The following is a 13,058-nucleotide window of genomic DNA, read 5'->3' on the forward strand; positions in this document are numbered from 1 at the left end:
CAAAACAATCAGATTTTTAAAAAATATCGTTTTTTAATTTTTTTTTTTTTTCCGTGTGTGACGTCATTAAAAAAAATTTTTTTCTGTCGTCATCACCGTCGGGAAAAATACGTTAAAACGTGAAAATTTAAAAAAAAAATCAAAAATGTATTTATTTTCCGAATAAAAACGATAATTAAATAATTAATTAAAATATAAATTTAATTATCGGAAAAAAATGGAAACGTTTTTTTCATTTTTTTCTTTTATTAAACAAGGTTAAATAATATAAAAATTTATTCATTATTATTATTATTATTATTATTAATTTGTGTTACACACTCGTGCGAAAACGTAAATTTTTTTTAATTTTAATTTTAATTTTTTCATCTCAAGTTGAAATTTTTTTTTTGTTCATCTTCATAACAGATGATGTCTTCTTTATAAACTTTCTTCTCTTCCAAATGAAATATTCATAAATTTTTTTAAACTTTACCTTTTTAACCTTTTTCCACCATAACCGTCACCGCCATAACCATCCTCACCACCACCGCTTCCCTAAACTTCCCCGCCCCTAAAATATTTTGTTATTAATTTTTTAATTTATATGTAAACATAAATATTTCGTAACGACGTGAAAACTTTTTTTTTAATATTATTTTTCACACCGAATAACTTTTTTTTTCCCCCTATTTTTAAATTTTAAAAAACAAAACGATTTTTATCATTATTATCATTATCATTATTATCATTTACCGGTAATCATTTTTAAAAAAAAAAAATTTAAAGGGAAAGAGAAGGAAACAAAATGAAAAAAAAAAAATTCTTTTTTTAAACAATCATTATTTTTATTATTTATTTCATTTTTCGGTTGTTGTTTTTAGGGTTGCCGTTTGTTGTGGTTGTTGTTGTTCCTTTTCATACTTTTTTTATAATTTATTTTTTATTGATTTATTAGCGAATACAATAACAAACACACAAACGCACACTTTCGCACGCCAAATAACGCCCTTTTATCGTTTTTTTAATATTTTTTTTTTCTTATCATTATCATCATTATCATCATCATCATCATCATCATCATCATCATTAATAAATTTAAAATAAAAGAAAATTACATTTTTTTTAAAAACGAATTTTATTTAAATTACACAAAATAAAACGAAACGAAAAAAATTTTTTTTTTTTTTTTTTTTTAGCACGATTCGTTCGATTAAAACGCCGTTGAATAATAATAATAATAATTAAAAGGAATAAAATGGGGATTTTTTTTTCTTTTTTTCGTTAAATTCAGTCGGAATCGGAACCGCTTTCGGACAATTGCAAATCTTCTTTTAAAAGATCTTCCGGACCTGGAGAACCGTTGACCAATCGACCGCCGCTTTGACAAACTGGAATAAATTTATCTGATAAATATATTTTATTGTAGGATCTCGGGATTCGAAAGGAACAGGTGGGAATTGAGAAGATGATGAAATAAAAAGAGCAAACCTTTTTTCTTTGGCTGTTGAGATTCGGAATCCGATGATGAATCCGATGAATCTCCAGATGATGACGATCCACCGGAAGAACTGCTGTCGGAAAGTTCGCCGACGTCATCGTTCGTAACCCTCGGAGGCAATTTAATTTCTAAAAAAAAATTAATTAATTAATTAATTGTTGATTTCCCTCCCCTCCCCCTTCCCCCTTCCCCTCCCCCCCGATGAAAAAGAAAATTAAAATTTTCCCACCTTCTTTTTGCATCGGAGGAATTTTCTTATTGTCTTGTTTCGACGAATTGTTTCGGTTTGAATCTAAAGAACTGAACCAATCGTCCAATGCCGAGGATTGATCTTCTAATATTTGTTTTGATGGTGATGAATTCGATGGTGATAAACCGGTTGAAAATCTGCTACTGTTGTAAAAAAGATGTTGTTATCACAAATGGTTGTTAAATCATTATTATTATTACTGATAAGGTTCATACCTTGTTTGAGAATTAGGTGAATTCCTGGCTGCCTGCTGCATCGAATGAATTGGCAACAAATTATTCATGTTCGATTGTGTGTCATTTTTCATTTTGTTTCCATGTTTCAACGTGTTTGTTTTACTACCACCACCACCACCACTACTACTACTACTACTAGTACTACTGCTAGAATTATTTACACTGCTTTTATTACTTTTATTCGAAAGTGTTTTCTTAGGTTTTTGACCGGAAATGTATTGATCGATCATTGATAGATTTTGTGCATTTTTACTCTCGGCTCTGAAACATTCATTTTATTATTATTATTATTATTATTATTATTATTATTATTTTTACTACCATATCATAATCATTATTATTTTTGATATTGTGATGTGTAAATAAAAAAAAAATTAAACCTTATTTTTTTAACTGAAATGTTACACGTGAGTTTTTCCAATGTCACTTCACCAGTTTCAGGATTGACAATGACGATTCCATGTTTGTAATATGGTTTCGAACTACCCTTAAATATAAGATTCGGAGGAAATGATACTGTGATTTGAGAATTGGTGCCAACATCGATTGTGGCCATTTTGTTTTTATCAACACTTGCTGGTTTAAAATCATCTGGGAAAAAAAAATCGAATTGATGTTAATGATAATAGAAAGAGTCATGAATTAATATTTAAAATGTGACATACATCTTAATGTGTGAAATGCACATTCTTTAGGATTTGTAAAAGAACTTCCTAATTTAAGTTCCCTTTCTTCGGGTCCTATCCCGATTCTATCCACCATTTTTTTAAAATGTTTTCTGTACAAACCTAAAACACATATAAATGTAAGAAGAAACTTAAATGATGATTCATTTTGGAAATTAACAAGTCATAAACAAATTAATAAATGGGTTAGTTTGATATTCAATGTTAAATAATCAGGTAATCGACCTCAATCCCCGAAATGATTTGTGCAAAAATATAATTTAAAAAAAAAATTTTAATTTAATAAATATCGACAATAATTGGGACATCAGACAAATAATTAAAATGAAATTTTTTTTTTTTTTCCTTTTCAATTAATTTGAATTATGTAATTAATTATATGGGAATTTAAGGTAATTAAAAAAAAAAAAAATTACTTTGCCAAATATTTTTTGAAAAAAAAAAATGAAATCACATAAATAGAAATTACATAAATAATATTAAAAATTTATAATTAAAATTTATTTAAAAAAAAAATTCACAATGGCATTGAAAGTAATTTTGCAATAAATAATTACGATTATTGCATAAAGTGTTCCAAAAAAATAAAACAATTTTGAAAATTTTTAGGGACAAATAATTTTAATTTCGATAACGAAAAAATGAAAAAAAAAAAAGGTGATCGATGATAAAAATAAAATGAATGAAAAAAATTCGCCATTCATAAAATTGCTACGTATGGACATTAAGATGTCTACAACTCTAAAATTTATATCTTGCACTTGTTATTTAAAAAAAACAAAGTATTAATAATAATAATTTTTTTTTTTAAATAATTAATTAGTTCTTACTATGAAATGAAATAATTAATTTAAATTAAAAATTTATTCCAATAAAAATTTCATGAGTGATGTCTTAAAAAGTAATGACATTAAAACAATCACGGATATATGGTAACACAATATATATATATATATATATATTTAAAACATATGTTAATAACTGATAATATCTACTTAGACGCTGTCTCGATTACGGAATGCCAACTTAAAAATAAAAATTAAATGGAAAAATCCCTCGAATTCCTTTGTCGGAGTAGGAAAATTTTTATTTTTCTCAAGTTTACGAATCTGATGTTTAAGTTGCTTGTCTCCAAGTGTTTCAGTTAACTTTTAATCATGTATTTAATTTCAATTTTATTTTTATAAGTTCTATTTAAACGAAGTGAATAAATAAATTTTTGATTTTTTTCAACTTTAAATAATATAATTTTCAATAATAAATTATTTGAGTATATTCGAAAAACATTAAATAATAATAAAATAATTTATGTCATGAATTGTGCTCAACTTGAAAACTTTTTCAAATAATAATAATAATAATTTTTTTCTATCTTAATTTTACACACTTTAAATAGTAATTTATTAACATGGTAAATTTATTTTAAAACGACTCGAGTAATATTTAAATAAGTTATAAGAAAAATGCATTCGAGTGATATATTTTTTTTGTATTTTCGTATTTTCTTAAGGTATCTTATTCAAATGGAATGATTTATACGGGAGTGTGATAAACTTATTCAAATGCACAGTTTTTCACTTGAAAATCAGTGTTTAATTAAAAACACTGACGCGATAAAAACAATTTTTATATTATGATTCGCCTAACAGCACTTAACGATGACAGTTCTAGAAGTTCGGTTGAAGTTGATATTCATCCAAAAGAAGTGAGTGTGCCATTGGAGCAATGAATATTTTTTTAAATATCATTTAATGTTTTTAATAACCTGATTTTTTTTTTTAGCCACCTTTGGAAGTACAGGAAGAAAATGCTTTGAAACTGTACAATGAAGCTCTTCAAGAACAAAAAAGTGGCGATATTGATAAAGCCGAGGAATTATTTAAACAATTATTAAATACAAAATTTTTGTTAAAGGTAAAAAAAAAAAAAAAAATTTTTTTTAACGTGAATCGGTTAATTATAAACTAAAAGTTAAAAATTTTTTTTTTTTTTTTTTTTTGTAGGTAAAAACGGAGGATGATAATGTCAAGTTAAAAAAATCAGATAATGTTTTCTCTCTCTATTCGAAACCTGATCTCATGTTAAAGTATTCATGTTATAAAAATTTAGCTGTACTCTCGGAAAGGAAAAATTTATTAAATGAAGCTTTGGAATTTTATTGGCAAGCATTGGAAGTTGACGGATCTGATGTTACAATGTGGTATCAAATGGGTTGTGCAGCATTGAAATTATTTAATTTGAAAGTAGCTCTTGAAGCATTTTTTAAGGTATGCACACTCTCTCCATTACAAATAAAATAAAAAGAATGCTTTACATTAATGTCATCATTTAGTTTGCTTTTTTGCCTTTTTTCTTCGTCTTAATGCATTAAGCTCATGTGTGCGTATTCGTACATATATATATGAATCATTAACTTTTAAAAAATGTTCTAATAGTTATAATTGTTGATTGTAGGGCTTAGAATACAGTCCAAGGCATTGGCCATCACTAGATAAATTAATTATGTGCTTATTTGCATTAAATGATTATGTTAACTGCCTTTATTTTATAAGTAAAGCATTCGATATAGATGTTAATTACACTAGGGGTCAAGTTCTAAGAGATTACATTTTTACAGAGCAACCATCTCTTGAATTTGATATAAAATATTTTTATCAAAAAATGTAAGTATTTAATTATAATTTAGCTTAAACAAATAAATTATTCGATAAAAAAAAATAAAATAAAATAATTTTTTCTTTTTTTTTTTTTTGGTTCTAGTCAATTACACTCGGACAAGAAATGCGAAGTGAGCGAAGAAATTCAAAACAAGCTTTTAAATGAAGTATTGCAAATCAGTAAAGGTTATGCTGAAAAATGCAAAGAAGAGGTTTTTACTGCGGAAGACATTGATTCGTACACTCCGGAAAGAAGAATCGACACGCCGACATGGGCCTGCCTGGGGGAAACCATATTGGAAATATTTGAAGAAATCACAAACGGAGACAAATACATAGTAAGTGAAATTTTCTGTTTACCTTTCAAGTAATAATATTTAAAAAATTAATTAATTTTATTTTTATTCTTATTCTTGTGCAGAGCCTTTTGACGCCAGTCGATTTGTCAAAAAGTCTTAACGAATCAATGATCGTTTTCGAAGGCAATAACGAAACTTTGGACGATCATAAAGAAACAAACGATTGCGGAAATGGTGTCAAAGCAAGCGACGATAAATCATGTAAAAAATCCGTCGATGGGAATTGTGAAAAAAAGAATAAAAAAAATAAAGGATCGGCTTTGATGGAAGAATTACTCTGGAGTGGAAAAAGACGTTCTGCAAGAGTCAGATCATCGTTAAGGGGAAATCCCGAACCCGTGGATGTAGCTGAAGCTTTAAGAAGAATACTACCTAGAAAATTACTGTGAGTTATCCATCGTATAACTCTTTTTTTCGCCCGTAAAAGAAAATTTTTTCAAGAAACCTTTTGTTTTTGTTTTTTTCCAGGCACAAAGCAAAGCAGCCGAAAATTAAAAATTTATCTAAACCCTCCGTTTTGGACGAGGACTCATTGGATACCATGGATCTGTACAGATTGTTCGAACGACAAGAAAGTGCAGAAGAAAAAAGGCAAAAGGAAGAACAAGATAGATGCGAGGTAGAGCAAGATATCGGTCTGATAGTCGACAGCGAAGGATATTTCGGAAAGTTAAATGAAGAAAATGACGTCAGAGAATTTATTCGTAAGTTTTTATTTATCATCTTCGTGTGAAAAACGATTATTTGTAAAATAATAATAAGAAAAATGTAATTGCGTGCAGGTAACGAAAATGGAAATAACATAATAGAATTAGTCAAATTATACGTCATGGCTTTGAAAAACCATTGGAATAAAACTTGGCCGCACGGTTTGCCATTGATTTACATAAAATGTTTTCAATTGATGAGAACTCATTATCCTCTCGATTTTAAAATGTGTACAACCGAGTCCAAGTTTAAAGAACTCGTGGAAGAATCCGGATGCGTTTTATTATACGGTGAATTATATTTGGAATATTTAGCAAGTGTTAGAAACAAAAGTACAAACGAACAAAAGTAAGATTATTAATATAATTTAACGAAAAGGGAAATAAAAACAAAAATTTTTTTTTATTGATTTGAATCGTGTTTCAGTTCATGTGATGATAAACCGTTACAAATTATTTTTTTACAAAACGTAATGGAATTAACGGATCGAAAAGACATGTTCGACACGGAGGAAAATTATTTTCAATTTCTAATAAGGCTCTATTGGTTGAGATGCAGGATTTTTTTAGACAGAGGACAAACAAATTTGGCAATCGTCGCTCTGAACGACGTTCTGGCATGCTACGAACTTTTTCCACAGTTTCAATCGACGACGGTTCATTTGAAAAATAGCAAAAAATATAATGTAATAAGTAAAACGTTCACAGAAGAATTTTTGGCTCATCAATCAAGGTAATTGAATTAATTTTTAATTTATTTTCTTTAAAAAAATTTATTGATCCGATTAAATTTGTTTGTTTTTTTTTTTTTTTTAAATAAATTTGTTTTAGAAAAAGAAGTCTTGCCGAAGTCGTTCGATTGTACGAAGATGAATCGTATAGAGAATTAACGGAAATTTTAAAAGACACGTTCGCAACAACGGTCACAGACACGGTTAATAATTATTTTAAAGAAGAAGAAAATAAATTGATAGACAGGCAAACTCAATTATCGATGCTCATAAACGGTCTTTATCATTTAAATGAGTACAAGGTATGTGTCGTGCCTTTAAAAAAAAAAAAAAAATTTCCCTCGAAAAATTATTATTATTATTATTATTGTTACAGGAATGCATTTTTTGGTTAGAAACGTGTTGCTATGAGATTTTACAAAAAGCTCCCATCAATTTTTTACCCGCGGAAGAAGAAGGGGAATCGTGGATGGTGACGTTCGATAGGTTTCTTGCCGCCATTGAAAATTGCATACAATTGGGAAAGGTTAAAATGACGGATGCTCTTCCTCGGAACCGTCTTTCCCGTTTCGTTCAAACCCTATGTCACGCCGTGTGTAAACAATTGGAAGATTCCGATCGTCCTCCCTGTCCTGCGAGACCGTGGATAATGTTGAACACGATATTGATAGATTTGGAAGACGATGAAAAATCCGATGCGGGAACAAACAACGACGAAATGGACGCGGACGACGAGGGAAACGACGAAGAAGATGACAACGATATTCCTCCGTCCATTTTGATTTTATTTACCGCTCACGAGTATTTAGGAAGGTGAGAAATCATTTAAAAAAAAAAAAAACAAAACTTTAACTGTACTAAAAAAAGAAAAACTTTTTTTTTTTTTTTTTTTTTGGGGGGGTGGGGGAGTAGGAGGGAATGGTGCAATTGTAACGAAAGCGTACTTTTATTTTTAATTATGGATCAAGTAATACCTCACATAAGGAGCTCGGAATGGTCGTCTTTTCGAGAAACGATTCAACAACATTTAGAACAAGTTATTTACTGTTTGTATTCTCATCCTAATAAAAAATCGAAGGTAATAAAAACGCAAAAAATTTTTTCCGGTAACGACCAGTGCGAAAATTTTGAATCATCGAACGGTTTTCCTTTTTTTTTTTTTTTTTTTTTTTTTTTTAGGCAAGATATTTAACGGAGCATAACGTGAATACGATACCTTTGACCTGGCAGAGAGGAATTCAATTGTTTGATTTGTTTCGACCCGATGAAACTCCCTCGTACGATTCTTTAAGAATCAATTTGATTAGTTCGGAAACGGAAGTTTTATTTAGAAGAATAGCAGCTTTGATACCCGAGGATAAAGATCCCTGTAAGAATGTTATACTCGTGCAAATGGCGTCGAAGGCGAAATGACGATGATGTTTCCTTATTTGTATCTTTTTCTTTTCCAGCTCAAGTGTCAAATAAAATGACGGAATTTATCGTTGGGAAAAGAAACGACGTACCCGATATTAGTATTTCACTTCCGGAACCCGTGCGAGATTTATTTTACATATTAGGAGATTATTATTTTAAAACACACGAATTTGTAATTGCAAATTTTTATGTTTCTTGAACCTAAATAAAGGCTAAAATTCGATCGAATGATGATTTTATTTTTTCCAGGCGAAAGCCGTAAATTATTTACTCATGGATTTGTGTGCTAATCCCGGACGTGTCGATTCATGGGCGAGCATGGCTTTGTCCAGAGCATCTCTATTAGAACAACAATTGAATTCGTGTGATCCTCTCAAAGACGAGGGTAAACATAAATTGATTAGTTTTAAAAAAGCAAAAGTTTCAAAAAATTAATTTTTTTTGTTTTTGTAAAAAGTTTTTCTTCAAAGTGCTCTGTCGGCTCTAAGATGTTACGAACACTGTCTTCAGTTGGACAATAAACAATGCGCTTTATGGATTGAATACGGTTCGTTCGTGTACACGATTCATTCGTTTTGTTCGCAAAGAATGAAATTGGAATCGTTCAGTTTGAGTTTGGAACAATTCGAAGAATTGGAATCGACGAAGAATAAAATGTTGGAAACGGCCAAACAAGCTTTCGTGAACGCGAATTTAATTTGGTATAATAATTTGGTGAAAAATATAAAATGTGCCCGTAAAGGAAAAATTTTTATTTTGTTTAAACTTTCAGGTACGAGGTGAAAGAGGAAAACGAACGTCAAGATGAAAGGTGGTTACATCATTACATGCTCGGTAAAATATGCGAGAAAAATGGAGATTTGAATTTTTTCGATCACTACGAAAAAGCCGCGGATTTGCTGTACGAAAACGAAGCCGAATTCCCGAGTAAAGTCGGTTACACGGCACCCCAAACTCTCGCGATAGAAGCTTTGGAAGTTTACTACAGGGTTCACGTTTGCATAATAAAAAATTTGGAATTGACGGAGGGGAAACCGCTGGATCAGAAAACGAGAGCGTTGTTCAATAAACATTTGAACATGTGTTCGAAAGGGCCTTTTGCCAAACAGGTTTCAAAAGTTGATTTGGCGTGAGTGTGTGTTCACATCATCATCATCATCATCATCAATACATGCATACGCCTTCGATTTCATTTTAATCAACTAATTCGTTTGTTTCATGCAGGAAAACCAAAGCGAAAGAATTGGAAGTAATGCAACAGGAAAAACAATTGAAAATAATCAAATCCGTTTTGAACGACATCATTGTTAAAATAGAAACGGAAAATGAAAATAATGGATCGAAGAAGAGAAAACTCTCATGCACGGAAGATAAAAATAAATTGATTACGAAGGAAACAAGTATTTGCGATGGGGAAACGACGGAAACGAAAGAAAAACTGGAATCGGAAAATGAAAAAGACAAAGGAAATAACGATGGGGAAAAATCGTCTCACGACGATTTTTCCGAATCGAAAATCGTCGAAGAAAATGTTATCGAAGAAACGGATGTGATCGCGGATACGGAAGAGGAAAAAATGGAAGGATCGGATTTGAATAAATCCATGGAAGTTTTGTCCGAACACGAACAAGGTGGCAACGAAGCGACGGACGAAATCAATAATGCATCGTCGAGCGAAGAACAGGAAATGTCACAAAAATCCGTTAAAAATCCGTCGGATAATTTTTTCGAAAGAATGGAAGAATATAAAAACGAAGAACAGGTTTGTGTTTATTTGTTGGCTTTTTTTTAATATTATTATTATTATTATTATCGTGCTAAAGTTGGTAAAATTGTTTTCAGCGTGGTTACAAAGGGAAGAAAAGGAGAAGAGAATCGCAGGATAGCGTCACGAGTTCGTCGTGCGGTTCCGGGGAAATAAGAAACGACGACGAATCAAGTTCGAGTTCTACGAGTTCGGATTCTTCAGGTTCGTCGCAAGCAACGAGTTCGAGTTCGTCAAGCGAATCATCTCATTCTCAATCGGATGACACGAATAAAGATGCGTCAAAGGAAACGGATGACGATGACAAACACAGCGATAACGACAAAGACAAATCATCGGTGGGAAATCGTGCGGAAAATTTTACGATGGGTGAAAATAATAAAAAATCCGAAGGTTCATCGAATCTGTCAGAGAGTGAGTAGGGGGGGGGGACACTCGACGGGGGTACGGTCGTTACACTGGAGATAAACTCATACATTTTTTTTCTTTTCCCTTTGCAGGTAGCATGTTGATGAGATGCTTGCAAGCTTTCGAAACTTGCGCCCTAAGATTTCCACAACACTACAAATCCGTTTATCGTTTGGCTCATTTTTACTTCCGGTCCAAGGAACATCGGGACATTGGAAAATGCAAAGAACTTTTACTCGGTCGATATCAAACTCCGAACGGTACGATACCTGGATTGTTTGCCGAAAGGAAAAATACAAATTTTTTTAACGTAAGCCTTTTCTCTCTCTCTCTCTCTCTCTCACTCTCATTACATCTTGGTGAAGAAGCAAAAAAACCTAATTGTAACCCCCCACCCCTCTTTGTTTTTTTTTCAAGGGAATATGGAGGATTCCTGCCGGTGACGTAGATCGTCCTGGAAGTTTTGCTTCGCACATGAGCCGAAGCGTTCTTTTGTTAATGGAAGTCCTAAGAGATTTAAAAGATCATAAAATGTTACTGGAAATATGTTTGCAATTAAGAAAAACTCCAGAGCCTGACAAGTAAGCATCGTTGATCGTTTAAAACCAATAATAATAATAATAATAATAATAATTGTCATTGTTTTCTTTTTTTTTTTTTTTTTATAGGAAATATTTAAGAGAAGATGAACGGAATCAACTTTCCAGTCAATCTTGCGATTTAGCCATTCAAACGCTAAGAAAAAATGTCAAGGACAGCACAGTCATGACTCTACCGATCGTCTTGGATTGTTACCGGTGTTACCAAAAAGTTCAAAAACATTATTCTCACAAGGAAACCGTGTACGGAGACATTTTGTTGGAAGCTTTTAAAAGGCTCGGAAAAGGAGATAAATGCTCTCTGGATCAGGCACTTAGATTTTGCCAATCCGAAGTTTCCGTCGTCAAAACTAAAGTACCAAAGGTAATAAACAAAAAACAAAAAACTTCAATTTGAAAAAATGAAGAGAGAGAGAGAGAGAAAAAAATTTAATTTTCAAATTTCAGACTCTTAATCCCAACGTGCCCGTGACGCCAAAACCACCGAAACCCAAAAAGCAAGAAAAGAAAAAATTGACTCCGAAACCTCAAATGACGGCAAAAGTCATTCAGAAAACTCCGAAACCAAAGAAATCCGGAGAGGTTAAGAAAAGATCTCCATTCAACCTTGGATTACCACCGAATTTGTTTATGGATCCGAGTTTTTGGTCATCCCTGGTTAAACCCACGATGGAACAGAAAATAACGGATTCGATGGCTTTGAATTTAGCCGGAGCTCAAATGTACGCGGAAATGCTGAGAACGGCTACGCTCTCCGTGAAACAAAGAGAACAAACAACCGATAAAAAAATGGCGGAGCAAATGTCATCGAAAACGGGTTTGGAACAATCGAAATCGGACGGGAATCAAAAATCACCGACGGATTTAATGAATTTTCTCTCTGGATTTTACCCCTATCAAAATTATCCGTTTGATTTCACGAGCGAAAAATACAAACAATTGCTCGCGAATTATTGGGGAAATCTTTCCCTCGCCGGAAACCTCTACGGTCAAATGCAAAGCATGAATTTGAAAACGAAAACGAAAACGAGCAAATCTCATTCCCTGTTGAAATCATCGAACCCGTATCAAAAACCGGAAACGTCGAAATCCGACGAACTCAAACCCAAAACTAATTTCAACATAGAAGATATTTTGAACAAACCGTCGTTGACGATCACGAAAACGCCGCCGACGGCGTCTCCCGGGCCGCCCCCGCCGCCGCCGCCGCCGACGTCTTCCCCGAGCATGAAATCCATAGAGGAAAAAATAAAAAGCATATCGAAAGAAGTTCACATAACGAAATGTTCGTCGTCGTCGTCGCCGTCGTCATCTTCGTCGCAAGTCATCAATCTGAGCACGACGGGACGAAAAAGTGCGGGAGACGGGGGAAAAAGGAGTCACCCGGAGAAATTCGGTGCGGAATGTGGGAGCGGAATGACGGCGGCGAAAAAATTATGTCGAGAATCGGAACAAACGACAAACGGAAACAATGAAAAAATCGAAGTCGTCGTGATCGACGATTAATATTTTCAATAATGATAATTCGTTTGTCGGTGTCGCGGTGTCAACAAACGGCAAAATTTAATTCCGAAAAAAGAAAAAAAGTCACACTTTATTTATGGAAATGATGACGTATGTGATAGATTTTTTGTATTTATAATTTTATTATTATTATTATTATTAAATTGTTTTTTTTTTGAGGAACCCCATTTTTATGCCCCCCCCCCAAAAAAAAAAAAAAAATCAGTCACGCGAATTTCATACAAACGTGATTTAAAAATG

General features: G+C 32.1%; 2 protein-coding genes across 2 annotated transcripts; one reads left to right on the forward strand and one right to left on the reverse strand.

Moving 5' to 3' along the window:
- Window positions 1-1,269: 1,269 nt before the first annotated feature.
- Window positions 1,270-2,728, reverse strand: Phum_PHUM497540 (uncharacterized protein; the record flags this gene model as incomplete). Its single annotated transcript, XM_002430690.1, has 6 exons — window positions 1,270-1,385; window positions 1,471-1,608; window positions 1,710-1,873; window positions 1,946-2,227; window positions 2,347-2,557; window positions 2,632-2,728. The coding sequence occupies 6 exons, from the start codon at window positions 2,726-2,728 to the stop codon at window positions 1,270-1,272; spliced, it is 1,008 nt and encodes a 335-aa protein (XP_002430735.1).
- A 1,557-nt stretch (window positions 2,729-4,285) lies between these two features.
- On the forward strand, window positions 4,286-12,800 carry Phum_PHUM497550 (uncharacterized protein; the record flags this gene model as incomplete). The annotated part of the gene is made up of 23 exons (XM_002430691.1): window positions 4,286-4,357; window positions 4,435-4,566; window positions 4,683-4,919; window positions 5,107-5,315; window positions 5,413-5,647; window positions 5,731-6,053; window positions 6,224-6,372; window positions 6,451-6,724; window positions 6,803-7,108; window positions 7,207-7,408; window positions 7,483-7,919; window positions 8,019-8,184; window positions 8,286-8,475; window positions 8,558-8,694; window positions 8,772-8,907; window positions 8,980-9,223; window positions 9,295-9,651; window positions 9,747-10,284; window positions 10,365-10,701; window positions 10,788-11,005; window positions 11,113-11,276; window positions 11,364-11,658; window positions 11,742-12,800. The coding sequence occupies 23 exons, from the start codon at window positions 4,286-4,288 to the stop codon at window positions 12,798-12,800; spliced, it is 6,417 nt and encodes a 2,138-aa protein (XP_002430736.1).
- Between the last annotated feature and the right edge of the window lie 258 nt (window positions 12,801-13,058).

The sequence above is a fragment of the Pediculus humanus genome, genomic scaffold (genome assembly GCF_000006295.1).
Source record: "Pediculus humanus corporis 1103172108266 genomic scaffold, whole genome shotgun sequence".
NCBI lineage: Eukaryota > Metazoa > Arthropoda > Insecta > Psocodea > Pediculidae > Pediculus > Pediculus humanus.